This window comes from Delphinus delphis, chromosome 1, assembly GCF_949987515.2.
Source record: "Delphinus delphis chromosome 1, mDelDel1.2, whole genome shotgun sequence".
Classification (NCBI taxonomy): Eukaryota; Metazoa; Chordata; class Mammalia; order Artiodactyla; family Delphinidae; genus Delphinus; species Delphinus delphis.
Window position 1 is genome coordinate 8,020,404 of NC_082683.1, and position 25,855 is coordinate 8,046,258.

General features: G+C 46.7%; 1 protein-coding gene across 2 annotated transcripts in view; it reads left to right on the forward strand.

Moving 5' to 3' along the window:
• PEX14 (peroxisomal biogenesis factor 14) overlaps positions 1 to 25,855 on the forward strand; it is a 137,623-nt gene that overhangs the window by 101,670 nt on the left and 10,098 nt on the right. For both annotated transcript variants that reach the window (XM_060014033.1, XM_060014043.1), the window contains exons 4-5: positions 8,052 to 8,180; positions 24,914 to 24,999. In XM_060014033.1, the coding sequence (XP_059870016.1) occupies positions 8,052 to 8,180; positions 24,914 to 24,999 (215 nt within the window). The remainder of the gene's footprint in view (positions 1 to 8,051; positions 8,181 to 24,913; positions 25,000 to 25,855) is intronic.

The following is a 25,855-nucleotide window of genomic DNA, read 5'->3' on the forward strand; positions in this document are numbered from 1 at the left end:
TGATTTTGTTCACGATTAAGGTTTTTTTTCTCCCTCCACTTATTTTCTTTGTTCTTAAAAATTAATTTATTCTTTTGAATCAGAAATATGTTCACATGGGACACAGTTCCTAAGAATATACAGTGAAAAGTCTGCCTTCACTCTGTGTCCCCAGCTACCAGTCTCCTCTCCATCTGGGACCAGCATTACCTGTTTCTTGTCTGTCTTTATTTTATGCATGTACACACAACTACATAGATGTGTTTGTGCATACATAGATTCTTTTATTTAACACAGAGGTCCCATGTACCCTTCACCTAGTTTTCCCCATGTTCCATATGTCCTTTTCGTTTTTCCTTGTCTTTGAGGTTGTTGGTTCTAAGAGTTTGCTTATTTAAAATGTGCTGTGTCAGATAGCAGAGTGGGGAGCAGGCGTGTCAGGCCACCCTCTCGTGATCCCTCCAGAGCAGTAAAAAGAGCGCTGTGTTGGGAGTCTGGTTCTGCCCCTGGGCTCACCATGGCTGTGAGTAAAGTCACTGCCCCTCTCCATGTTCTCTTATCTTGATCTGTAAAACAGAAGGAAAGGAAAACAAAAAGAACAGGAGATAGATTAGATGAGCTTCAACTTTTCTTTCAGATCTGAATTACTTTGGTTGTCAAAGGTGAATTTTTCTTTTTCTTTAAAAAAACTTCACTGCCTCTTCTAAAAGGAGCAAGTTTCAAGTATAGTTAAAGGTATATATTTACTTGGCTTTCCCACATATGTACAACCATACATTTGGCTTTCCTGGCCTTTGGCATTCAAGTAGCAGTGATTCCTGATTATCCTACTCCTCAGTCTTTAAGACACGTTCCTTTCCCTAGGGCTTGTTCACTGCACTGTGGGAAGGGCTGACTTCCCCGCCTGTTGCCAAGGACCCTGTAGGGTTAGACGCTGCTGTCCGGGACAGCCGGCAGCAATGTTTGTCGTGCCTTGGAATTGATGATCAAATATGAGGAGCAACTCTTCTTTGTTTTTGTTTTTAATTTAGCAGAGAGGGATTAAAAGAAAAAAAAAAAAGACCTTTAGACTATAGATGTAAAAATAGACATCACAGATGCTGATTGGAAACCCTCCCAGTCTTTCACATGAGAGATCTCAATTTGTGTTACACAGAGGGGCAGCTCACTTCTGTCTTGTTCACCAGTTATACTACTCCCCAGAGAAGCTCAATAAATTTTATAGGGAAGTTTCCTCCTTATGCGGAAGGAGCTAAGCTGAATGAGTGTGGCTGAAATAATTTAGGGCTCCAAGGGAGTCCGTCTACCTTGTAGAGTAACGTATTGGAAGTAAATGTGCAAAAACTTTTGATCTTGGTTGATTTGGCCATGTCATTGATAGTACTGGGCCCTGGCTTCTGTGACCCCATCCTGTCTGATTTGGAATAAAACTGCTCCCTAGAACTTGCATTTAGTTCTCTGCTAAAATCATCCTTCTGCACGCTTCACTGGTAGTGGCTGCGGAGCTTGCCTGCTCATATTCTGCCATTTTCACCACTAACCCTTTGAAACCTGCGAACTTGGACTTGGCTGAGAGTTTACATCTCTCTTCTGCCTCTCTGAGCGGCACAGAGATCCTCTCCCACTGACATTAGGAAAGCAGAGCTGCCTTCTCTTTTAGACTGATGGTGGACCAAGCCTGGCTGGTTGCTCAGTCTCTGAGCTAGCAGTGCAGTACATTTTGCGCTGGCTTTTTACTCGGTGATTTATACTCCACGTGGCTGGGTGATATCCAGTGTCCTTTTGTCTTTGTGTTTATTTTTCTTGCACATTTAATGTATTTAAAGGATATAGTGTCTTTATGGTCCCCTGGGATAAGGAGGGATTGGTGCAAGTTTTAATGAGAGGTTCCCGGCTCTCTGTGTTGAGATGAGAATTATATTCTTGATTAGATATCTTTCTTTCCTTAGGTGGCAGGAGGCAGTGTTTTGCTGCCTTTTTAAAATTATTTATTTATTGGCTGCGTTGGGTCTTCGTTGCTGCACGCGGGCTCTCTCTAGTTGCGGCCAGCGGGGGTCTACGCTTCGTTGCCGTGTGCAGACTTCTCATTGCGGTGGCTTCTCTTGTTGCGGAGCATGGGCTTCAGCAGTTGTGAGGATGGGCTTAGTTGCTCCGCGGCATGCGGGATCTTCCCAGACCAGGGCTCGAACCCGTGTCCCCTGCATTGGCAGGCGGACTCTTAACCACTGTGCCACCAGGGAAGTCCCCGCTGCTTTTTGAAATAGCATTTCTGTCTAACGATTTTTAGAAGGATACTGAGAGGACATTCTGTTTCAGGGCATCATCAGCAACTTTTTCTCCTGTTGTTTGAGCTGCCTTATTTAAGGAGAGGGGACAGTGTCAAGTCTTGTTCTTGAATTTACGTATCAACATCAAGATGGTGGGAACCGGGCCCCACCATCAGATCAATTTTTATAAAAACCCATTCAGGGCGATGATATTTGGAACTAGTTTTCTCAAAAACTGTTTTTGCTGCTTGGGAATAGTCAGTCAGCAGAGAAGAAAGCATTTGGCTTATTTGCTTAATATTTTAACCAAGTGAATTAGGTTGGGGGGCTGGGGGGGAGGGGATAAGAAAGTGGGTGGGGGAGGCCTCATAAACAAGGTGATATATAATATTTTTTTTGTTCTCCTTTTAAATAAATACCGATCAGCTTTATGTTCAGAGACAATAGGAGCCGTTGGCTTAAATTTGCAGTTTACTGTATTTATGGCTGTAATATCAAGGTGCTGCCGTCGTAATTTCATGCCCCAATGAGAAGAGCAAGGTCGAAGCAAATGCTTCCATCGGCATCTGCTAACACACTAACTCATAAACAAGGCCCGGCTGGATCAGGCGGCACGGAATAATACAGGCTAATGAAATACAGCACAGCTTTCCATTACTGTTAGTTTTTACAGTGTCGTCATTACGTGTAATTTATGTTTAAAAAATTCAATTTTATACAAGGCACTGGGAAATAGGGGTCTACAGGTCATCCAACGACTTTTAGAGGCTCTGAGAGTCCTTATTGTACTCCACTGTTCCAACAAAATGTTAATAAAATAAAATAAAAATACTTTTTCCCTTTCTCCTCCCCTAACCTTTTCTGAGAGAGTTGATTTTTCTTTTAATTTGGGGAGTATTTTTAGCCAGCTGTCTTCTCTGCCTCATCTCCTCCCAGAGTGCCTGGGTAGATAACTAGCTGTGTTCCGAGAGAGGTGACCCGTGCTCAGTCTCCCTGCGTCCCAGATGAATCTCCCAAGTCCTGTAAATAGAGGGACTGCGACGGGGCGGGGGAGGAAGACGGCCGAGTGGCCAGCCCATAACTGCTGCCCATTGCCACTGGCCCTCTGGCCCTGTTCCCTAGTCCCCATCAGACTCCACATTTTTATTATAATACTCGGACTGGGCCGGAAGGTGCTGTCAGGCGTTCATCACCTTGCTTATATCCAAACTATTCCTAACCCTGCTGTCCTGGTGGTTGTTTGACCTGAGGGATACAGAGAACACTGCTGTCTGCTGTCATCTCTCTTTCTTCTCCCCCTGCATGGAGCCAGGCCCTGGGGCAGTGCCCAGCGGTCACTGGGGAGAGAGTTGAGGCTCCTTATTCTGAGAAGCTCTTGAACCGCCAGTCCCACAGAAAAAAGTCAGCCCTCCCCGGTGCCCGGTTTGTCTGAGCTGAGTGGTGGGACAGGACCCAGTGGCACTGTGAGCCAGTTGGCTGCAGCTTACACAGTCAACTGGTTTGGTTCTGTTTGCATTTTAATAGGAATCTTTAAACAATTTTGTTTATCTTCTGAAGGATAAAAATAAGCAGGTGTGGCAGCCCGGAGGCCGTTGACTTCAGCTGCTGCAGCAGTAACACGGGGCTTTATTAATCAATAGAATGTAGCTCTCTTGTTTCTGTTCTTTTAAAAGAATCCCACCCTGGAGAAAGTGATGGAAGAGAAGTCCTTGGCCCAGCATCTACACAGGGGCAGTCTCCTGGGAAAGGGGACTGTTTGGAGAAGTAGATTCCAGAGAACCGAGGGAACTAGCAATCTGTCCTGGCTCCGGGTCTTCGTCTGCACGGCTCGCTTTGAATTGAGCGCAGCTTTGCAGATCAGGCAGCTGTGGTCTTAAAGGTGAAATGATAGAGGCAGGCGTCCTGCTCCATCTGCTCACCTCAGACAAGTCCCCTCTTCCGTTTCTCCTCCTCTTGAGTAAAGCTAGTGAGTGGATGGAATAACCGAGCAGGACTTCCTTAGTTTTGCTCTCTATCAATAACATAGTTTAATTGTCAGTGTCACAGGCTGGGGGAGGGGCTGGTAGCTCCTGGAATCACCAAGTAGCAGAGGTGAAGTTACTGAGAGAACATCTAAATGCAAAGTGCTAGTGCTAAAAGAAAATTTTAGGCTTTATTAAAATTGGCTCATTCTTCCAAAGGCAGCAGCTAAAGGACATGTGAGTCAGGGATGGGAGGGGAGGAGGTTTGCCTGCCACAGGACAGTGACACCCTTTCCTCCTGTCTCTCCTCTGCTCAGCCCTTGCTCAGTCCCTCTGCGGTTAGATTGCAGCTAGCAATCAACTGGAAGGAAGTATGTGTGTCTAATTTGCATGAGATTATTTAAAACAAAAACAAAAAAAAGGTCTGCATTAGTCAGGGTGATGGTAAACAACGCAAAGAGCTGCCTTTTACAAGACAGCCTGTGCCTCAGCTTTCAGAGCCAAATATAATTCACTTACAATCGGCAGTTTCCTTTATTATTCCTTTTAACCTTTTGGATTCTGCAAGGTCTCAATCGAAGTTCTCCACTGTTTATCTCAGTGGGGGTGGGTGAGAACCTGGCTGTCTTATGTGTGGGCCCTAAGGCAGTACCCCATCCCTAAAGGCAGGGTCCTTTCAGCGCCAGGAGCTGGTGAGTGGTAGATACCTGAAAGGAATGACACTCCTCCCCACCTCAGGCTCTGTGAGTCCCAGATGAATCACTTGAGTCTTGCAGAGTCAATCTTCCCAAAGCTGGGGACACTCCAGAGGAAAAGGCCACTAAGGGAAGCGTAGGCACCAGTCTGTGAGAGGCCTTTGGATTTATTTGACTAGAATATTAGAAGGAGATGAGGTCGCTCTATCTTGTCACTCTGGTAGTGTTCAAAAAGTTGTCCAGGTGTCATTTGCAAATAGGACCCAGGTGTTAGGTTCCTGTGTTGTTTTGGGATAGCCCCAAAACAGCATTCACTGGTTCTTCCTATGGATGGGGTGCCGGTGGGGGCGGGGCTGGGGGAAGACAAATTAGTCCTCATATTTTCTTTAACAAGATTGAAGACTTTAGGCATCATTTTGATGTGTTGTAACTCTGCGCTGTAGTGGGAAGTCACCGGGCTGGGGTTTCATCTGGCATCACCAGGCTTTTACTAGTATGATTTGAGACATAGTTTTCACCCTTCTTAGCCCTCAGTGTTTTGTTTTTTTGTTTTTTAATCTGTTAAATAAGGGCAATGGCTAGGATAATGGCCCAGCTCTGAAATTATCTTATTCAGTGAGATCGTTAAAATGCTTATTTTTTTAAAAAAGAAGAAAAGTGATTCATTTTCTGTAACTAAATCAAAATTCTGACTCTCCAGAGAACTAGGGATATCAGAATTCCAGCCAATGTAAATTTAGAGCATCAAATGATAAGGTCTGTATAAAACAAGAGCTTGGAAGGAAGTGCTGATGCCCTTTAAACCGGGGCTTCACTAGTGGGCTTGGCTGCAATAATGCAAGGGATATGTTTTATTAGGAAAATAGGCTTCATAAAAGCTCAGGGCCAGAGGGCAGGACAGTGGTCAGGGAGTCCTGTCCCTTTAACCAGCTCCAGCTCTCAGGGCTGCAGCACAGCCTGTAACTTGCTGTATATTTCCCCAGCGTTAAACATTATGGTACTTGTTTATATTTGAAAGAGCCAAAAGGGAAAATGAGAATGCAACCGAATGCTCCTTTTGGGAAAATTATCCTCATTTGCAGCCAGTGGCTGACAAGGCACACGAACCACCAGCTTTATGAAGTCCCATTGTGTACCAGTGACCAGTAGCTCGTGCTGATGCCGCATGTGCCACTGTCTTCTTTCATGGCTGATTATGACTGGTTAAAACCGTGTCTTTCCTACTAGAACTCTGAAAGGGGTTCCCCTTTCTACCGAGGAGTGACTGGCAGTCAGTACCCGGGCTGGAGCCTGGGAGGCGCTCGCTCAGTGAAGTGTGTTCTCTGTGTTTGCCCGGCTCGTCTGTCTCTCCTGCCCCTGTCCTTGGGAGGTGACATCACAGTAAAGCGGTCCTTTTGCAGCAAGCTGGGGGCTTAGGGAGGAGGAACATCCCCTGGCTAGCCCCACGTATTCAAATTCAGCTCTTGTATTTGAAGGTGCCAAGCGCCAGTAAATGATCCTCTTTGCCCCCTGCCAGCCTCTCCTCTGCCCCGTCAGTCTGTTGAGAGGATGGTGCGCTTGCTCGGGCGACCCAGCAGCACTGAGACTCCACGGAGGTGTGGCCTTGCCCACCACTGGCGGGCTCTGTCATGTGCTGAGGGCAAAGAGGGAAAGGGATGCGGTGTTAAGTGGGGAGGGACCTCAAGTGCTCGGTGCAGAGAGAAGAGAGGGTCCAGGGCCATTTAGAATAGTTCAGGAATTCTCCCTTGACCACTTGTGGTGGGGCATGAAGAGTTTGAGGGGCGGCTGCAGCCAACTCACATGCCAGCGTAGTGTGGGGCAGCGCTGTGCTTAGAGCATTAATGGGCTCTGCCGGCTAGCCCCTTGGCACAGAGCTCGAGGCACCATGCTTCGGGAGATGTTGACCCTCAGAGCCTCCTTGTACTTCACCTCCCCCAGGGACAGATAGACCATGCTGCGGACCTCCGATGGAGAGCTGCCGGCCCGATGTGGACGAGCTCTCGGCTCTAGTTTAAAAGTTCTGTGTTGTGGCTGGACTGAATGTCGGGATTCCCAGAACAGCTCGGGCCGGCCAGAGTGCTCTTTTGCAAAGACTAGCAGTGACCTCCCACCTGCTTCTCCCAGTCGCAGCACTTGGAGCATTTCCGTGCACACGGCTGCTTCCCCTGCGACACAGAGCTGCCCTGTGGGGAAGTCTCTCTCACACCTGTGCGCCACTCCTCGTGCAGATGCTTTGGATTGGTCAGTGCCCTCGTCCTCTTCCCCCAGAGCCGGCGTCCCTGGTCTGCCTCCGACCTGTTGAAATATTCCAGCTGTGCGCCCACTGGAAATGTCTTCCTGGGTTTTTCACTTGCCTTTTATTCCTCCTTGGGCAAAGCCTCTCCACATGTCATAGCCACTGCAGATGGCGCCCTGCAATTTCCTGATGTCCCAAGTGCACTGTGGTTTAGAGTGTTGGGAGGATTTTTTTAAAAAAAGGAAAAAGAAAAACTAGCCAAAGGCGATATAGGCAGCCTGTGATAGTCTAGAGTAATAATCATCTGAAAGTTTGGGCCTGGCCTTGTTTTGATCTGTTTTCTTGTTTTATTTTCTTCTTTACATTCTATATCCCATTCATACTAATCACAGTCAGTCCTGATTTTTCTTTTTATTTCTGCATTTGTCATAAAATAAAGCAAATTATTCCCGTCTTCAGAAACGATCTAGACTAATTAGTCGTCTCACCCAATAATTAGTTTTTTGTTTCCCTGTCTGTTTTCATGCATTATTGTTAGTTTTTTCCCCTCTTTTTTTTTTTTTTTTTAACACCATTACGGATTAAAATGAGCCACATTTGCAGTTTGATGGTATCTGTTTTCGGGGAAGAATGGAGAATTGCAGTACTGAGAGACTTCAAAAGCAGCAATAAACTCAAGGATAAATTAAGGAAATTGAATGAGCCACATTTGGAAGCAGTGTTGAGGCTAATATTCTGTCGCTTAAGGTTAAATTGCAGCTGAGTGAGGTTCCAGAGAATCCGAAATCGGGGAAGCAACTTACTAGGATGCTAGGCATCCTGTGACTCTAAGGTCTTTTCTCAAATGATTTCGTTGCAGCCATGGACAGTGGCAAAAGGTACTCACCTGCAATTATGTCCTCTTCTTCCCCAGGGCTGACGGATGAAGAGATTGATTTGGCTTTCCAGCAGTCGGGCACGGCTGCCGATGAGCCTGCGTCCTTGGGCCCAGCCACACAGGTGGTTCCTGTCCAGCCCCCTCACCTCATTTCGCAGCCATATAGTAAGTCACCCGCTCAAACTCTGGCTTTAACCTTGACTGGGATTCAGGACTCTGGCCAAAGGGCAGCGCTTCACGTCTCCCAGAGTCAGCAGGCGTGGCGGGGTGGGGGTGGGGGACTGGGAGTAGGAGATGGCTCTTGGGTTTTTCCAAAAGACTGTGACACACCCAAATCCTCTTCTAGACGAACTTTTAAGTATGTGACAGAGGTTTTAAGACTCAAGGTACCAGAATAAATGAGTTTATTGTCTTGTTTCAAGGATTTTGGTTTCAAGCAGGAATCTGTAAAAGTATTTATTGGTTCAGTTTCCGTTTTCTTATATCAATGCTTTTTGCATGTTACTGTTTCACTGATAAGAACATAAACATCTGATTTATGGGTGCATTCTTGTTTGGTCACTGAAATAACTTGTCTCCTAGTTTTATCTTTTAAAGTTAATATTAGTAGATTTAGGCTAGCCTTCCTCACCCCACCCTCCTTTTCTTCCTTCCTTCCTTCCTTGTCCTGGCTATACCATGTATATTTATGTAGTGGCAATCTGTTAGAGAATTTCACATTAAATGTGAAGGTCCTTTTTGAATGCAGCTTTTAATTATTACATGAGAACATGACCCGTGAGAGGTTTTTGTTGTTTTTAAATGAAAGCTACTTTTAGCAATAAAGCTTCTTTAAGCTAGTAATAAATGTACACTTCCAAAATATAGGCAGAACTCCTTCCTTAAGTCACTTATGAAAAACCTAAAAAGGTTAAAATTGACTCCAAAGCAATGGAAAATTGCTCAGTTTTGTGTGTTTAACATAAGACTTCAGCCTTGGATCTGCTGTCTTTCAAAATGCCTTTTCTGTAATTGTCTTCATTTTAATGGTCTATCTCGGAAGTTTTCTTTTTTTCAAAACATGATTTTAAAGTGTCAGATATCAGATTTTAAAAGGCGCAGTTTAAAATGCCAGACTTGTTTTGATCCCCACCACGTGGCCTGGAACCGCCTTCCGGCCCCCACTTCGCCGTCCTTCCCACAGCTAGGGAAGTGCAGTCTTCCGTACAGACAGCGCGGGGGCCAGGCGGTAGGTTAGAATATGCTTTGTGTGTCACAGGTCTCGTTTAGATATCACCTTTCTTTTGCTCTCTGGAAAAGGCTGAATGGGTGAGGCCAGGTAGCACGAACTCAAGCTGATCTATCCGTGGTCGCCTTGTCTAACAAACCACTGGTGTCGTGTGACCTCTGAGACCGGTGCTCAGTGATGAGCCTTGTACTGGGGCTGCTGAGTCAGTGGCAGCTATTTGTCAGCCTGGGACTCATTCTCAGTCCTGACTGACGTTCTTTTCTATCCATTGTGTTGCTTTGGGTCACTAAACATAGTCTCTGTGTTTCTTTTAAACCAAAGGCTAAGTCTCCACACTTTTTCTTCAGGTGTGTCCTTGGGCCCAGGGTTTGATGGGATTTGTTGAGGACGGGCAGTGGCAGCTGGGGTGCAGAATTTTCTAAAATGCACATCTGTTCTATTCCAGCTGTTTCCTCCATGGCTTAATACCAAACAGGTCTCTCCGCTACTTGGAAACTCCTTGCTCAGAACAAATTGTTCTGTTGGTCACAGAGTTGGCCTAAAGCATCATGCGTTTGCCTGCTTTCAGTGGGCACAAAGGGTTAAACTGCTAGTCTTTCTGAAGAGGCAAAAGAATGGGTCTGGGAGGGGCGAGTCAGTCATTTAAATCACTCTCCTGCCCAGATCTCTCTGAGAAGAAGCATTACGCGTTTAGGTATTTAGGTAGGAGTATTTTTAAGAGTCTCCCAGCCCTAAAAATAAAATACATCTTCTTAGAGACAGACTCCTTCCTGCTTTGACGCTAGTATAAAAACAATGGTAATGGTAATTTTAAATACCTGGAGTTTTTTAGTTGTCACCCTCGAGCTTCATTCTTCTTGTACCGTTACCCCGCTCCTCTCAGCTTGGGGTTGACTCTACCTCTTCACTTCTGTACTTTTGCCAAGAGGTGTCAAAACTACTCCAAAAAAAAAAAAAGCTTGATTTTGATTAATATAGAGAAACAAGACTTTGCCTGACTGATAATAAAACTGATAAATGACATTTGAATTACTTGTAGCGGTAATTTATTACATAAAATATCTTTTATTTGACATGCGATTAGTTGCTGGAAGCATCACTCAATCTGACTAGTTTAAACATGCTCTAAAATGAACCCCAGTAAAAACCAGGGCTGTCTGCTTCTGGCGTTATGAAATATACTAATCCTGGAGTGAGGAAAAAATCTGACTTTAAGTATTTAAATGATTAATTGGGTTTATATATTTTTTTTTACCTTTCTAACCCCCTTAATTACAAGCAAACTCAGGGGAGTTTCTGAACTAGGTGTGCAGTCTGCATGCTTATCACCGAGGCATTGTCTGCGTCCTGGGAGGGATTTATGGCCTCCATTGATGTGTGTTCCTGCAGATTTTACATCTGGAGCTCGGGCAGCCCTTTCCTTCCCATTTCTTGGCTTTTTAAGGACATTCCATCTCTGAGCCCAAGCCTAGAAAATGGGATTTTCTGGGCTTAGCCCCAAACGCTAATGTCTCCAGGAAGGGTGGCTTTTCCGAGACCACCCCTGGGAGGCCAGTGCTCGGGGATCGTCACCTCTGGACTTGCCCGCCCTCCTGCTTGGTGGCAGGTGTCCCACTCGGTGCCTCTTATGATATCTCTGCTTTTTGGTGAATGTGGTTGACCTTGAGATGTTAGTGAATGCCAGCATCAGCAAAGAGAACATGGAGACCTAGCAGAAATGGTACCAGTTCATCACTGTTTATTAAGAACCTGCTATATGCTCAGTACAGTATCATGAGAGATTCAAAACATGATCTTTAAGAATCTTACAGGCTCTCTGGGAGAGATAAGATAAACTCTTAAGAAAAAGATAATAATATAAGACATTGTGATTTAATGCCAAAATTAATTATACAGACAAGAAACTCCACAGGAATACAGAAAAGAGAAAAATTAATGTAGGCTCGAGAAGTCAGAGAAGGCTTTGTGAAAGTAGGAGGAGGTTGACACCAGGGGAAGCTTGGTGTCACCTGGTGTGAGAATAAACCAGAGTTGTCAGGGCTTAAAAGAAAGTCGGGTAGAGCTCAGGAAAAGTCAGGCCGGGATGCAAGAGGAAATTTGACATCTTCTGTTTCTCGTTTTGGTTTGTTTTTGTTCGACTTTGAAGCAGGAATCAGTGTGTGTGTCTATGTGCAGAGCCTAACACAGTCCTGAACTAAAGTCCTTGTAAGTGCTTGACTGATTCATTCATTCTAAGATGACTTTTCTTCTTTCCTTCCAGAGAGACAAGAAAGCAAGGTAGCTTTGAAATACAGGCAAGGCCAGTGTGAATTTTGTATGCTAATAATTTTTCTTAGGCTTAAATATTCCCCCCCGCCACTGTCTTTGGTAAACAATTTAGGCTTTTTCAAAGACTGACCTACAGCTTCAGTTGCCTCTTCTTAAAATAGGATGTACATGTCTGAGGTTGGTGAAAGGCTTTGACATTTCATTAGAAACCCTGGGAGAGTGTTGTGTGCTCTTTCTCAGTTTGTTTCTCTTCTGGCCCTGGTTAGTAACATAAACTTTCCCTTGATTGTCTTAGATCCCCGAGGGAGCGTTGATTACTGAATACCTGCTGTGTGCCAGGCACTGTGCCGGACCCCTGGGATGGGACGATTAAGGCCTGGCTGGTCTCTCTCTCCAGCCCTCCTGTCCAGTAGGAAAGACAGTTCAGGGAACACAGCAGTGCTATGAGGTCAGCCCAGGATGGTGGTACAGACAAGGTGAAGGGGCACCTCAGAGAGCAGGAGATGCCTAACTGGACCTGGGGCATGATTGGTACAGTGACCAGACAGGATGGACCGGAGCATCCAAGCTAAAGCAAAGCCACATGGACGTGAGACCATGTGATGGTCAGAGCGGCTGCAACATGGGATAGGAGTGTCAGAAGAGACAACCCGGGGGAGTTGGCCGCCAGGTCATCTCCCTGACAGAGGACAGTCAAAATCACATGGCTTTTTTACTTTGAAATGCATTGTGTAATTATTTTTGAGGCTGTATTACCTATTTAACTGTATTATTCTTAGACTAATATTAAAATTATTTGTACCATCAGAGCAGATGCTGCGTGGGGAATTAGAGAAGACATGCTGGGTGTGCGCTGGATGCGACAGGGGTCCAGATGCTCTGCCCATAACTCCCTTTCAAATGCCTCCATTCCAACTGGGATGGAGGTTCCCCTTGCCTTGATCAGCCCCCTGCTCGCCACCACACTACACTGAAATATTTACTCACTTCCTATTAAACTGTGAGTTTCTTGAGCTCAGAGGCTTTTTTTTTAATCTATGGCCCAAGGTTCTGACTTAGCAGGTTTTCCAGAAACACTTGTTGAATGAATAAATGATGGTGGACGTGTGCTTGAGAATTGCCAGGCTGCCGAGTAATACCATCAACTCTTGGGGTTGATGCCAAGGTAGCCAGTCAGTGAGGCCTCCTGTGTGCTCTGTGTGGAGCAGGCTGCAGAAGTAGGGGACAGGCCTTGCCTCAGGAAGCCCCGGTTTAATGTAGAGGGAAGCCCCATGCTTGGGGTAGGACAGCAAAAGCTAACCCATGCCATCTTGTATGGTGTGAATAGTGAGAGCTTTCGGGAGTTAAGAACAAAGGAACCCCCAGGGTGCTGATCTCAGGCCAGGCCTTCTGGAGGAAGCAGGTCCATGGAGACACTGAGAAGCTGGGGGTGGGGAGGATGTAAGTGACTCTGGAGGTGAGTGTGAACGGAGGTGGCGCTGTGAACAGCCTCTCTGTTCCCACCAAGAACTGAACGGGGAAGAATCTCTCCCGTTTCTCTCTCTCTCCCTCTCTCTCTCTCTCTCTCTCTCTTCCATTTCTCTGTCAGTTTAGCACACAAATCTCATTTTTTGCTACATAAAAGTTACTGGTTTGTATATGAAGGAAACATTTCTCTAATTTTGAGGCAATGGTACTTTTCTTCTTTTGTCCATGTGACTGGTTTGGAATAGCAGCTCGTCAAGGGCCAGCACCTGTCCGTTTTGTTTGCTTTGTGGAATGCCCAGTGTGATGCCTTGTGGATGCCGAATAAACGCCATGTGTGGATATTGAAGAGCGCAGGCATTACAGTCTGAGTGGAAACATCCTTACCTTAGATTTCTTAGACCATTGAAAGAGCCTTTGGTGTTGGTGGTAGCTAGGATCATGGCTGTGCTGACAGTGCAGCCTGTGTTGGTTGTATAAGATTCTGCAACAAGTAACAGTGGTTTAAACAAAACAAAGGACTCTTTTTCTAAGTAAACATAGTCCAGGCTGCCGTACTGGCCCTGTGGTCCTCAGGGACCCATGCATCCCTCACACCTGGCTGGCATCCAGCTTGTGTTCCAGTGTGACAGCTCCAGCACCAGCTGTCCTCTCTGCTGTCCAACAAGCAAGAACAGGGAGAAGGAAGGGAAAGGGCAAGTCACCTTCTAAGGACACCTCCTGGAAACCACCCACATCCCTTCCCCTTTCTCTCCATTGGCTGGAACTCAACCACGCGGCCATACCTGTCAGCAAGAAGGCTGAGAAATGCAGTCCTTGTTCTGGTGGGCATGTTCCCAGCTTTTTTTTTTTTTGCGGTACGCGGGCCTCTCATTGCTGTGGCCTTTCCCGTTGCGGAACACAGGCTCCGGACGCGCAGGCCCAGTGGCCATGGCCCACGGGCCCAGCTGCTCGGCAGCATGTGGGATCTTCCCGGACCGGGGCACGAACCCGTGTCCCCTGCATCGGCAGGCGGACTCTCAACCACTGCGCCACCAGGGAAGCCCGTTCCCAGCTTTTATATCCCATAGAAAGTTTGAGTTGGAATTCACACTAAATTCAGGATAATGATTACCTCTGAGTGAAGAGGAAGATGTGGCTAGTTTCCATGGTATTTGGAAAGTTTTAACCGGTAAAGTAGGTGGGTTTAGGATTGCATCTTATTATCATCTTTCGTAACTTATCTAAATATTACATTCTTTTGTAACTATCAAATAATACAGGGTACCTTTAAAAAGTTGAATTAGAAATCTTACCTCTTGCTTCTTCCCTTGGTCTCAGCTGCTTAACTGAGCAGAGAGAGACCTTAGAACCCACCCTGCTGGGTACTGTTCTCGGTCACTGCTGACTTCTTTTAGCTCTCTGTCTTTTTTAAAAAGAAAAAATCTGAACAGACTTAAAAAAACAACAACAAAAAACAGCTTTACTGAGGTGTATTTTACATAAAGTAATGCATCCATTTTAGTTATACAATTTGAGTTTTAACAAGTGTACACTGCCCTGTAGCCATCATCATTGTAGAACATTTCTGGCACCCTAGAAGATTCCCCGTGACCTGTTCCCAGCCAGTGCCAACCCGCCCTGACGCTGGGGCAACTCCTGGTCTGCTTTCTGTTGCTGCCCATTTAGACTTATCTTTCCTAGGGTTTTGCATGAATGGTACAGTATGTCCCCTCTCATGCCTGGTTTCTTTCGCTCAGCATCATGTTTTTGAGCTCCATCCAAGTTGTACATATCAGAAGTTGCCTCCTTTTTATCACAGAGCTGTATTCCGTGGTTAGGATGCACTGTGGTTTGTTATCCATTTACCAGTTGATGGGCTTCTGACTTTGGGCTGTTTCCAGTATTGAGCTGTTACGAATAAAGCTCTTTTAAACATTTGTGTACAAGTCTGTGTCTGTTTTTATTTCTCTTGCGTAAATGCCTAGGAGTGGAATTGCTAGGTCAGAGGTTAAGTGTAAGTTTCACCTTATAAGAAACTGCCAACCTGTTTTTCAAAGTGGTTGTACCATTTTACATTCCCATCAGCAGCGTCCGAGTTCTGGTTGCTGCATATCCTCTCTAACGGTTGGTATTCTCAGTCTTTTTAATTTTAGTAGCTTTAATGTGTGTGTAGTGGAGACTCAGTCATTTGAGTTTACATTTCTGTGAAGACTAATAGTGTTGAGCATCTTTTTATGTGCTTATTGCCCATTTACATATCTTCTTTTGTGAAGTGTCTATTCCAATCTTTGTCCTTTTTAAATTATCTTCTTATTATTGAGTTGGAAGAGTTCTTATATATTCTAGATTCAAGTTCTTTGTCAGGTGTATGCATGGTTAGTATTTCCTCCCAGTCTGTGGCTAGCTTTTTCGTTTGCTTTACGTTGCCTTCTGAAAAACAAAAGATTTAAAAATTGATGACATCCATTTATCTTTTTTTTTTTTTAACAATTCATGGTTTTTGTGTCCTACTTGTGAAGCCTTTGCTTACCCCAAGGTTGGAGAGATTTTCCCCTGTGTTTTCTTCTTGAAGTTTTATAGTGTTAGTTTTTATGTTGAGATCTGTGATTCACTGTCAGTTAACTTTTGTGTGTGGTGTAATGTGAAGGTCAAGGTTCATTTTTCCCTAATGGCTGTCCCCTTGTGCCACCACCAGATGTTCAAAGATTATCCTGTCCCCAGTGAATTATGTGTCCCTTTATCAAAATGCAATTGTTTATATATACATGGGTCTGTTTCTAGCCTTATTTAAAAAAAATTTTTAAGCTATTGAAGTATATTTTACACACAAACTCGCCCATTTCAAGTGTCCAATCAAATGATTTTTAATAACTTTACTGAACGATGCACTCATCTATCAGTTTTAGAGCACTTTCATTCTCCAAATAAGATCCTTTTTGCTCATTTACTGTTAATCTTACCTCATCTCCAGGCAACCACTAAGCTACTTTCCACCACTGTAAATTTACCTTTGCTGGGCATTTCAGGTAAATGGAATCATACAGTATGTGATCCCTTGTACCTTCCTTCTTTCACTTAGCATGTTTTTGAGGTTCTCCATGTTGTATCATGTAGCACTACTTCCTTCCTCTTTGTTGTTGACTGGTATTCCATTGTATGGATGGGCCACATTTTGTCTGTCAGTTCACCAGCTGGTGGACGTTTAGGTTGTTTCCAGTTTTGGCCACAGGACTCATGCTGCTGAGGGTGTGTGTGGGCAAGTGTGTGGACGTACGTTCTCATTCCTCCTGGGTAGCCATCTAGGAGTGTGATTGCTTGCTCATGTGGCAGTTCTATATTTCTGGCTTCTTAATATTTTTTCTTATCAGCTTTTTTTTTAAATTTATTTTATTTTTGGGTCTTCATTGCTGCGCACGGGCTTTCTCTAGTTGCAGCGAGCGGGGGCTACTCTTCGTTGCAGTGCGCGGGCTTCTCATTGCAGTGGCTTCTCTTGTTGCGGAGCACGGGCTCTAGGTGCGTGGGCTTCAGTAGCTGTGGCACACGGGCTCAGTAGTTGTGGCTCGCAGGCTCTAGAGCACAGGCTCAGTAGCTGTGGTGCACGGGCTTAGTTGCTCCACGGCATGTGGGATCTTCCCGGACCAGGGCTCGAACCCGTGACCCCTGCATTGGTAGGAGGATTCTTAACCACTGCACCACCAGGGAAGCCCTCTAATCAGCTTTTTTGAAGTATAATTTATATACAATAAGATTAATCCATTTTAAGTGTACACTTTGATGAGTTGTACATGCTGTAACTCAACTCGTGTAACCAATACTATAGTTTCATGTACTATAACGAAAGACTAAAATTTCATGTGAATGGAATCATACAGCACATATTCTTTTGTATCTTAACGTAATGCTTTTGAGATTGATCCAGGTAGAAAATATTTTAGACTTTGTGAACTACACATTTCTGTCACATATACCCCCCCCACTCCACCATCCTTTAAAAATATGAAAACCATTCTGAGCTCACAGCTGAAAAAAAAGCAGGATGAGGTGGGACTTGGCCAACTGGGCAGAGTTTGCTAACTCCCGTGACTCTGATGTATGGTTATTTCACAATTTGTTTATCCATTGACCAGTGGTGGCTGTTTGGGTTGTTTCCAGTTTGGGGCTATTATGAATAATGCTTCTATGACATTCGTGTACAAGAAGTCTTTGTATGCATAGATATTTCCTTTCTTTTAGGTAAATACTTGAGAGTGGAATGCCTTAGTCACATGTTAGGTGTATGTTTAACTTTGTAAGATATTGTAAACCTATTTTCCAAAATGGTTGTGGCATTTCTTTTTTTTTAAACTTTTTTTCTATATTATTCTTTTAAAAAAAATTATTTTTATTTTTTGGCTGTGCCACGAGGCATGTGGGATCCCAGTTCCCCAACCAGGGATCGAACCCTCACCCCCTGCAGTGGAAGCGCAGAGTCTTAACCACTGGACTACCAGGGAAGTCTCCTGGTTGTGCCATTCTACATTCCTGTCAGCAATGTGTGAGAATTTCAGTAGCTCCACGTCCTTGTCAACATTTGTTATTCTCAGTTTTTAAGTTTAACCAGTCTAATGTGTAGGTAATAGAATCTCACTGTACTTTTAATTTGTGTTTCTCTAATGACTAGTGATGTCAAGCATATTTTCATGTGTTTATTGGTCATTCATGTACTTTTGTGAAGTGTCACTTTTAAAAATCACCTTGTTTGTCTTTTCATTATTACGTTGTGAAAGGTCTTTATATATTCTGGTTACAGGTCCTTTATCAGATATATGTTTTATAGATGTTTTCTCCCAGCCTATGGAGATGTTTTCTTGACAGTGCCTTTTGAAAAGCAAAAGCTTAAAATTTTGATGATGTCCGTTTTATCATTTTTTTTTCCTTTTATGGTTCATGCTTTTTTTGGTTGTTTTTGTTTTGTTTTGTTTTTAAAAGATTTTTTGATGTGGACCATTCTTTTAAGGTCTTTATTGAATTTGTTACAATATTGCTTCTGTTTTATGTTTTGGTTTTTTGGCCGGGGGGCATGTGGGATCTTAGCTCCCAACCAGGGATCGAACCTGCACCCCCTGCATTGGAAGGCGAAGTCTTAGCCACTGGACTGCCAGAGAAGTCCCTGGTTCATGCTTTTTGTATCTTAGGATGTGTTAGCCTACCCCAGGGTTGCAAAGATTTTCTTCTGTGTTTTCTGTTTTCTTAGTTTTTTCTTTTTTGTTTAGGTGTATGGTCTATTTTGAGTTAAATTTTATGTATGGTGTAAGGAAAGGGTCAAGGTTCATTTTTTACCCCCTACAGATATCCAGTTGTCCCAGCACAATTGTTGTGAAGATTATCCTTTTCTCATAGAACTGCCTTGGCTTCTTTGTCAAAAATCAGTTGACCACACAAGCATGGGTCCATTTCTGGACTCTTCTGAATTCTTACAGTTTAATTAGAGCTCATATTTTTTAGTCTGTGAGTGAGAATATAGATATGCCTCTCAGTGTCCTTCCTGCCTACAGATGACACTGCTGATAGCATTGCAGCCCATGAGAAGTGGAAAAGATCGTCTTTCACAGGACGTTCATGTGAAGACAGGCCTTCGGTTTTCAAATGTGACTTCTGTTGAGCTGCTGTGGTGCCTTTGCCTTCCAGGCTGCCCAGGTGCTTCTGTTCAGAGCAGAGCTGCTCTGTTACTAGTTGCTGTGCTCTGGGTCGGTTTGTCTTTCTGGCTGCTGCCAGCCATCCACAGCTCAGCCTGTGGTACCTTTCAGCTGGGCACCAGTCTCCCTGTGCATTTAGCCTGGCAGTCCTTTCCTGTAACAAGCAGTGATCTGGCAGACTGGCTTTATTCCAGTACCTCACTGTGGATGAGCCTGTCTTATCATTCAGTTTTCAGCGTGCCTTGCGAACAAAGCTGATGGGATGATTTGAGAAGCTACTGCTGTGTGGAGTCACGGCTCCAGCCTTGAAGAGTCTGGAGGGGAACGCAGCTAGGCTTGCCCAGTGCCTGCCACTGCCCTGCCCTGTGCTCAGGCTGCCAGCCTCCCCTAGGACTTGATAGCATCTCCCTGTTGTCAGGATCCAGATTGTCTCAGCAGGATGATTTCATGACAGCTTTCAGCTCTCTTTTGTTGACGACTCTTTACTGGATTGTGGGATTTCCTTGGTGTCCGAGAGTCCCTGAGTCGGTGGTTTCATGCTGTGTTGTGTGCGCGATTCCTGCTCCACACGTGTGTTCTTATTTGGTGATGTCTGTTCTCGCCTGCTAGGTGAGACTCTCTTGGTAGGTTGAGATACAAATAAAGGAACTGAGTAATGTTGGTTTAGTTGGTGTTCAGTGAAGGGTTAGGGAGCCCTAGGGTTCAGCTTTCCTGCCCCTGAGGCGGCTGCCATATACCATGGATTCACCGGAAGCCCTAACCTTTTGGGAAGGCAGGCCCTATGGACACTGTCAGAGGTCAGGCTAGTTGATGGAGTCCTTCACCGGAAGCCCTAACCTTTTGGGAAGGCAGGCCCTGTGGACACTGTCAGAGGTCAGGCTAGTTGATGGAGTACTTGAGAGGGCAAGGAAGGCGTTGAGTTCCAAGGAACCTGACGTTCTTCTCCCTACAGTAGTCTGACCTCTGACCTCGTTGCAGCCTCAGACGTGAAGGCAGTCCCAGAAATGCGCAGCTCTGCAGGATGAGAAATGCTGCCACAGTCGACTGCCTGTTCATCCTCAGGAGAGGCCAGCCATGCGGTGCTGGTAAAGTGCTGGGCCTTTCGACGAGTTGGCAGGTCAAGCCCGTTGGGCGAGTGCTGGAGACAATTGGAATCTGAATGACAGTAAAAAATATCATTGTCCCTGGGTTCTTCTTTTTTTGTTTTTCATTTTTTGGGGATTTCAGTAAATTTTTATTTAAGTGGCCAGAAGTATAGAGAGTGGTACTTCAGTAGAGTTCTACCATTTAAAGGTCCTTTGATGATAAATGTGTAACAGTGGAAAGTGTGCTAGTTTGGGATTCAGAAGACCCAGGTTCTAATTTGGCATGAACTACCTGTTACCTTACAGGCATGTACATAATATCTCAGAGTCTTCGTTCCGCATCTGTCCATTGAGAGATTTGGGCTAGAAACTCTTTTAAGACCCTTGATAAATCTGATGAAACTTGAGTTGTCTTTCTTTTCTACCTCATCGAGATAGGCAAGTGACAAGATGTAGAGAGATTATTCCGGGCACTGAATTGCCACAATTATTAGCAACACAAGAGAAGTCAAAAAAGCTGTCCTGTGAGTGAGATTACTGATTCTCTTCATGCAGTGATGCTGACAGGTAGGCCTGGGTAAATGGTGTGAGTTCACAAACTTGTTTATTCACCTTGTTGTTCCTAAGCCTGTGGAAAAATGTAGGCAGGCACCCAAGGCAACGCATTCTGTATGTCACAATTTCAAGGCAGCCTTTTTTACTTAAACCCTTCTCTGTGTATTCTAAGTCATTTTCCTCTGCCCGTACACCTCCCAAACTTCACTCAAGTTCTTCCTTTTCTCTTGTTGTCCTAAGAATGTCAAAATGATTGAGTCTTTTCATTTTTACTATGCTGGTGTCTCTGAGAAACTCGCTGACAGACACCTGTTATGACTGATGTATTAATGTTCACTGTCCCTGGGTTCTTTAAATCTAGGAAAAGCTCTGCCGCCTTCAGTCAAATGGTCTGTGCTTGATGAGAAGAGAAAACTGTCTTTGGGACCATCTGGTGGTGGTGTGGAACCAGGCCTCTTGCCAGCTTGGCCCCCAGTCTGCCTTGTCTGCAGGTGGGCGTCTTTGTCAGGCTAGAGGCTCTGAAGCTTTGGAAAAGCTCATTCATTCCACTTCCCTTACTTTTGAGCTGGAGCAGAAGAGCGACTGGCCCTATTTTCTGCCCTTGACTGTATTTTCTGGACATTCAGGAGCATAGTGACAAGAGGCTGTAGCTCCGAGGTGCCCTGGGTTCCCTCATTGGGGGTCTGCACTGGGCTTAGAAAAAATTGGCCCCAGGGTGGGCAGCGGGGAGGGCTCCAGGTGGTCGTGGCTGGGGTCTGAGCTAGTTTGAGGTCATGCCGAGTGCTTTCTCAGTTGCCCTGGTCTGTACCCCTTGAAAGGCGTGCCATGGATAAGGGTTATCTCCGTCTTAGTTTTTCTCTTTTTTCATTTTGCCACAAGACAGGATTGTATCACACATCTCCAAAATGAGTAAAATGGCATTTCAGCTTCTTGTCTTTATAGACTCTCTGAACTTTAGGAAAGATCATTCTGGTCCCTTTTCATTAATAATGAAAACCAGGGGGCAATAAAACGTTCTTAACGTGAGCACGGCAGAAACAAGGAGCAGTGCAGGGGTGAAGGTGCGGCTGGCAGGGAGCCACAGGTGTCTCTTGGTGCTTGAGGAGGTCAGGCTCCGGAGAGGGGGGAGCAGTGGTAGGAGGGGTCCTGGTTCTTGGACCCCTGACCTGCCAGCATCTGCTCAGCCTCGGCTCTGTTACCCGGAACGAGAGGCTGCACTTCTCAAGGCATGCACTGTGTGTTTGCAGGAAAGAAGAAGGATGCAGCAAACTTTGGGTTCTGGTCCAGTTTTCAGCCCAGTTGCAACTGTTTTCCTGTAAGATATTTAGTGGGTATTTGAGAAGTCACTGGTGAGTAGAACTTTCTGGACATGTGCCCATTTTGAATACTTTCTCTGGGGATTTTTGCAGCACAGATGGACGTTCTGGGTGTGGATTGAAGCCCCACGGAACAGCGTGGGGCTTCAATCCACAGCGACTCTTTAGAAAAGTGGCAAGGTTACTCTGTCTTTGCTTTTTCCTCCTAAAAATGAACTTGCACCAGATGTTGGAATCAAGGCAGTCAGAGCAGAGCAGGCTGAGCCGAGAGAGGTGCCTGCTTGGGACCTGGAGCCTCCTGGCTTCTCAGGGTCACAGTGAAAGGTCTACCTCAGCGGTCTCAGGGTTTTCCATTTCACGATCAGCGGTCGCTTCTCTATGTCGCTCCGCATCGGATGGGGGTGTTCACTGCAGGTCAAAGAGCAGAGCTCCCTTCTGGAGACAGTGTGTAGACGTGAACCCTGAGTGTCACTGTGCAACCCTGGAGAGGAGTGGGGAGTCTTGGCTCGCCGTGACCCAAACCCCAGAACCCGTTAAAGAATAGATCGATAAGTTTGCATAAACGTGAAAACACTCTGTGCCACAAAAAGCAGACCATAAGCAGAGTCGAAAGAAAAATATACCAGGAAGAATTTTTACCACGCCTTTCACAGACAGAGGGTGAGTTTCCCTGTTGTATAAGAAGTTTCCATGAATTGAGGGAGGAAATTTAATAAAGAAATTGAGTAGAAAAGTAGGGAACATATAGTATACCAAAAAGGAGGTGCAGATGAAAAGATTGCTCAGTCCTCACTTGTAATAAGGTAAATGCAAATTAAAGCTAGAGGGAGGTACTATTGCTTTGCTCTAGTACTGGCAGAAATCTGTGCGTGTGCTTAACCCATTATGTTGGGGTGGCTGTGAGGAAGCATGTGGGAACGAACTGGTTCAGCCCCCGTGGAGGACAGTTTGGCAGGCTATCTCAGACTGCTCCGGCCCAGCCTCCTAGAAGTTCACGTTTACAGATGGACTTGTACATGTACATGAGATGCCATATGTACACGCTCACTGATGGCAGCGTTGTGTGAAATAGGAAAAGACTGGAAATCATCTAAATGTCCATCATTAGGGAATTGGTTTAATGGAATATTATGCAGCTTTAGCAAAAAAGAAGAATGAGAAATGGGGGGAAAGAGAAGGAAAATAATGCCCATGTGTGTTGCCTCATACTTGCATAAAAATTCTCTGCAGGGTAAAGAAGAAACTTTTAACACAGTGGTTCTTGGTGGTGGAGGAAGCCTCTTTGCAGTAGACTGACGTGTGCTGCGTGATGTTTAGACCATGTGCGTGTATTACCTATTCAAAAACTGTAAGCTCAACAAGGGAGTTGATCACAGTCTGTGCAGGAGACCCGGGCTGGGCCACATTGGGAAACTCACGTGGAATCCACAGGCGGGGCAGGGTCGGGTGGCCAGGGAGAGACACTCTTCCAGGCTCTCCCATCACCGTTGTCTCTGCCTCCTGAGAGCCCCCTTCAGCAGCTCAGGGAGGAGGGAGCGTCCGCCTCGCCCCCTTGGAGGTCTTTGCCACTTGGATCCCCGATCAGACTGCATGCCAGCAGCCCCTCCTCCCCATGTGCTCACGTCCTGCCGAGGACTTTAAGAACCGGCCCTCTCCTGCTCTCCTTTGGTCATGAAGCGCCAGGACGTGGCCAGTACCTGCAGGCCCAGGGGAGGGGGACGGCTGGAGCCACAGGTGTCCGTCTCAGAGGAGATGAGGCGCCCGGCCGCGTGTGGAGTGTGGTGGCTCTTCCTCCCTCACCTTCTCTCTTAGATCCACTTCCAGATACCAGGTCCTTGTCGCAGCAGCGTGCCTCGGGTGGGTGCCTTCTGGGTCACTGTCCTGGCACCTAGTCTGAGTCCACAGACTGGTGGTGTCCTGCACCACTGATGGTTCTGGAAACAGTGACCCACGCACCACCACCACCCCCCGCCGCCCCCTGCCCAGTGGCCGGTCCCTTGAGAGGAGGCAGCTGGGTGGCCTGAACGCGGCTGCTCCAGGTAGACGTTCCAGAAGGAGCTCGTGCTTTCCCGTGTGCCTGACAGAATCGCTGGGCATCACATCAGATTATGGGCATGAAAGCACTTGTAAACAGTTCATGGGGAAGGTTATGAAGTAGAAAATTCTCCTCTCCTCCTCTGGAACTAGAAGTTCATTCAGGGCTTGGAGGGGACTCTGTGTTCCAAAGGGCCTGACCCTACATGAAGACCGGCTGCCTGTGTCCGGATCCCCTGAGACGGTCCGTCCTGGACTCAGTCCCTTTCGCCTTTGGAGGCCCCTTGCGGTAGCCTCTCCCTGCTTTCTTGCCTCTGCGGCCTCGCACCTGTAGCTGCCCTCCGTGCTCCCTGATGTTGTTCTCCCAGAACACAGAGCCGTGACCACGTCACTCCCTGGTTCAGAGCCTTCAGTGACCCCGCTGCTTGTGAAACGATGGCCAGGTTCCTTGTATGCGCTCACCGCCAGGCCAGCCTTTCCCACCTTCCCCCCACCCCGCTCCCCCCACCACTCCCCTCTCTGCTCTTGCTGTCTCTTGGCCAGCAGTAGCCCCCTCACCCTGGGTGAAGCCCAGGGGCTCCCCCGTCTGCTTGAGCACAGGTCAGCCTCAGCCTTTGCACTTCCTTGTACCCTGCCTGGAGCGTCGTGCCCGGGACCGCACAGGTCTCGGCATCCTCCTCCACCGAGGCCCTGCCATCCACACTCTCTCCTGGTCCCGTTCGGTGTTCTCAATCGCTGTCTGGAGCCGCCTCGTTCGGTCGTTGGTAGGCTGCCTCCTCTCCACCAGGCTCCATGTGAGAGCAGAACAGAACAGGGCAGGGGTCTCGCCACCACTGTAACCCGTGCCTACGGCACTGTCGTCCACCCTGTCAGGGCTTCATCAAGTTGAATAAACAGGTGATGCAGCCTTTGCCCTGCTCTGAGGTGGCTCCAGGCTCATGTAGGAGGGTGTGTGGGCATGTATTCGTGCACACCTAGGTGTGCTCATGGCAGCCTCACTGGATCCTTTATTCCTCGAAGTGGGGCCCGTGCCCTAGGTCTTCAGAACGCCTCTGCCGCCCGCCTCCCACCCCGGGCCTCAGCCCGCCTAGACACCAGCCCATGGCAGCTGCGCAGTCCAGGGGCCTGGGAGGAGGAGGGAGGCGCAGCCCAGCCGCATCCTGATGCTCACCCCATCCGAGCACGAGACACACCCCCCGACTGAGATGAGGGGCCTGAATCCACGTGCTTTCCTGCCTCAGGGGGGACGCCAGTGCCTCTTCTCCTGACGTGCCTTTTCCCCCGACCTTAGGCCCTGCGGGTTCCCGGTGGAGAGATTACAGCGCCTTGGCCATCATCATGGCAGGGATAGCGTTTGGCTTTCACCAGCTCTACAAGGTAAGCTGCCCCTCCCTGCACCCCCTGGGCGCTGCCCTGAGCCCGGGGGCAGCAGTGGGCCTGCCTTCAGAGGCCGAGCGCCCTGATGATCTCGCTCGCTGAGGGGCGTCCAGGTCAAGTCCTGGTCCTGTTCCCACCCGGGTGGGTGCACTTGGCAGGTTCAGACCCGCCTCATCTGCTAGACTTGGCATCTCCCCTCCAAGTCCCTGTGCAGCAGGGACCCCGTCGATCAATGAGCCACATCAGGTACTTAGAACAGTGCCTGGCACTTAGCAGGCCAGACCTTTTTGAGAGACAGAATGACGTGTGGTTAAGGGCATGAACGCTGGAGCCCAGCTGCCTGTGTTGCATCCTGGCTCTACCACTTGGCAGCTGTGTGACCGCAGGCTCAGCGGTTCTGTGTGTAACATGGGAACAATAGTATCTACCTTACGAGGCTGTTGTGATGCTGAAAGGAGTCACTGCTCCCCTGGGAAGTGCTCTGAGTCCAGAACACAGGAAGCGCTCTGCACGCTCTTGAGAATCTCAGTACGAACGTATCTACAGGATCTACCTTTTCCCCCTATGTATTGTGTTGGCATCCATGTAGACCTAGGGTTTTTCATGGACTACGTAGTCAACCCTCAGGATCCCAGAGTTCATTGCTTACAACGGAGCTGCAGGCAGGAAGTAACATTTACTTCCTTGATACCAGATACTAATCAGACACTAATTACCAGCTACTAACTTTGATTTGAAGCAAGTTGAGTCTTTTTTAGAAGATGCAGAGCCAGGGTAGGTCCCCAGAGACAAAAGGTAAAAGAGTGGCTGGAGGACTTACTCTCTGCTGGTCCTTTCCTTCTGAGGCCACCTGCGA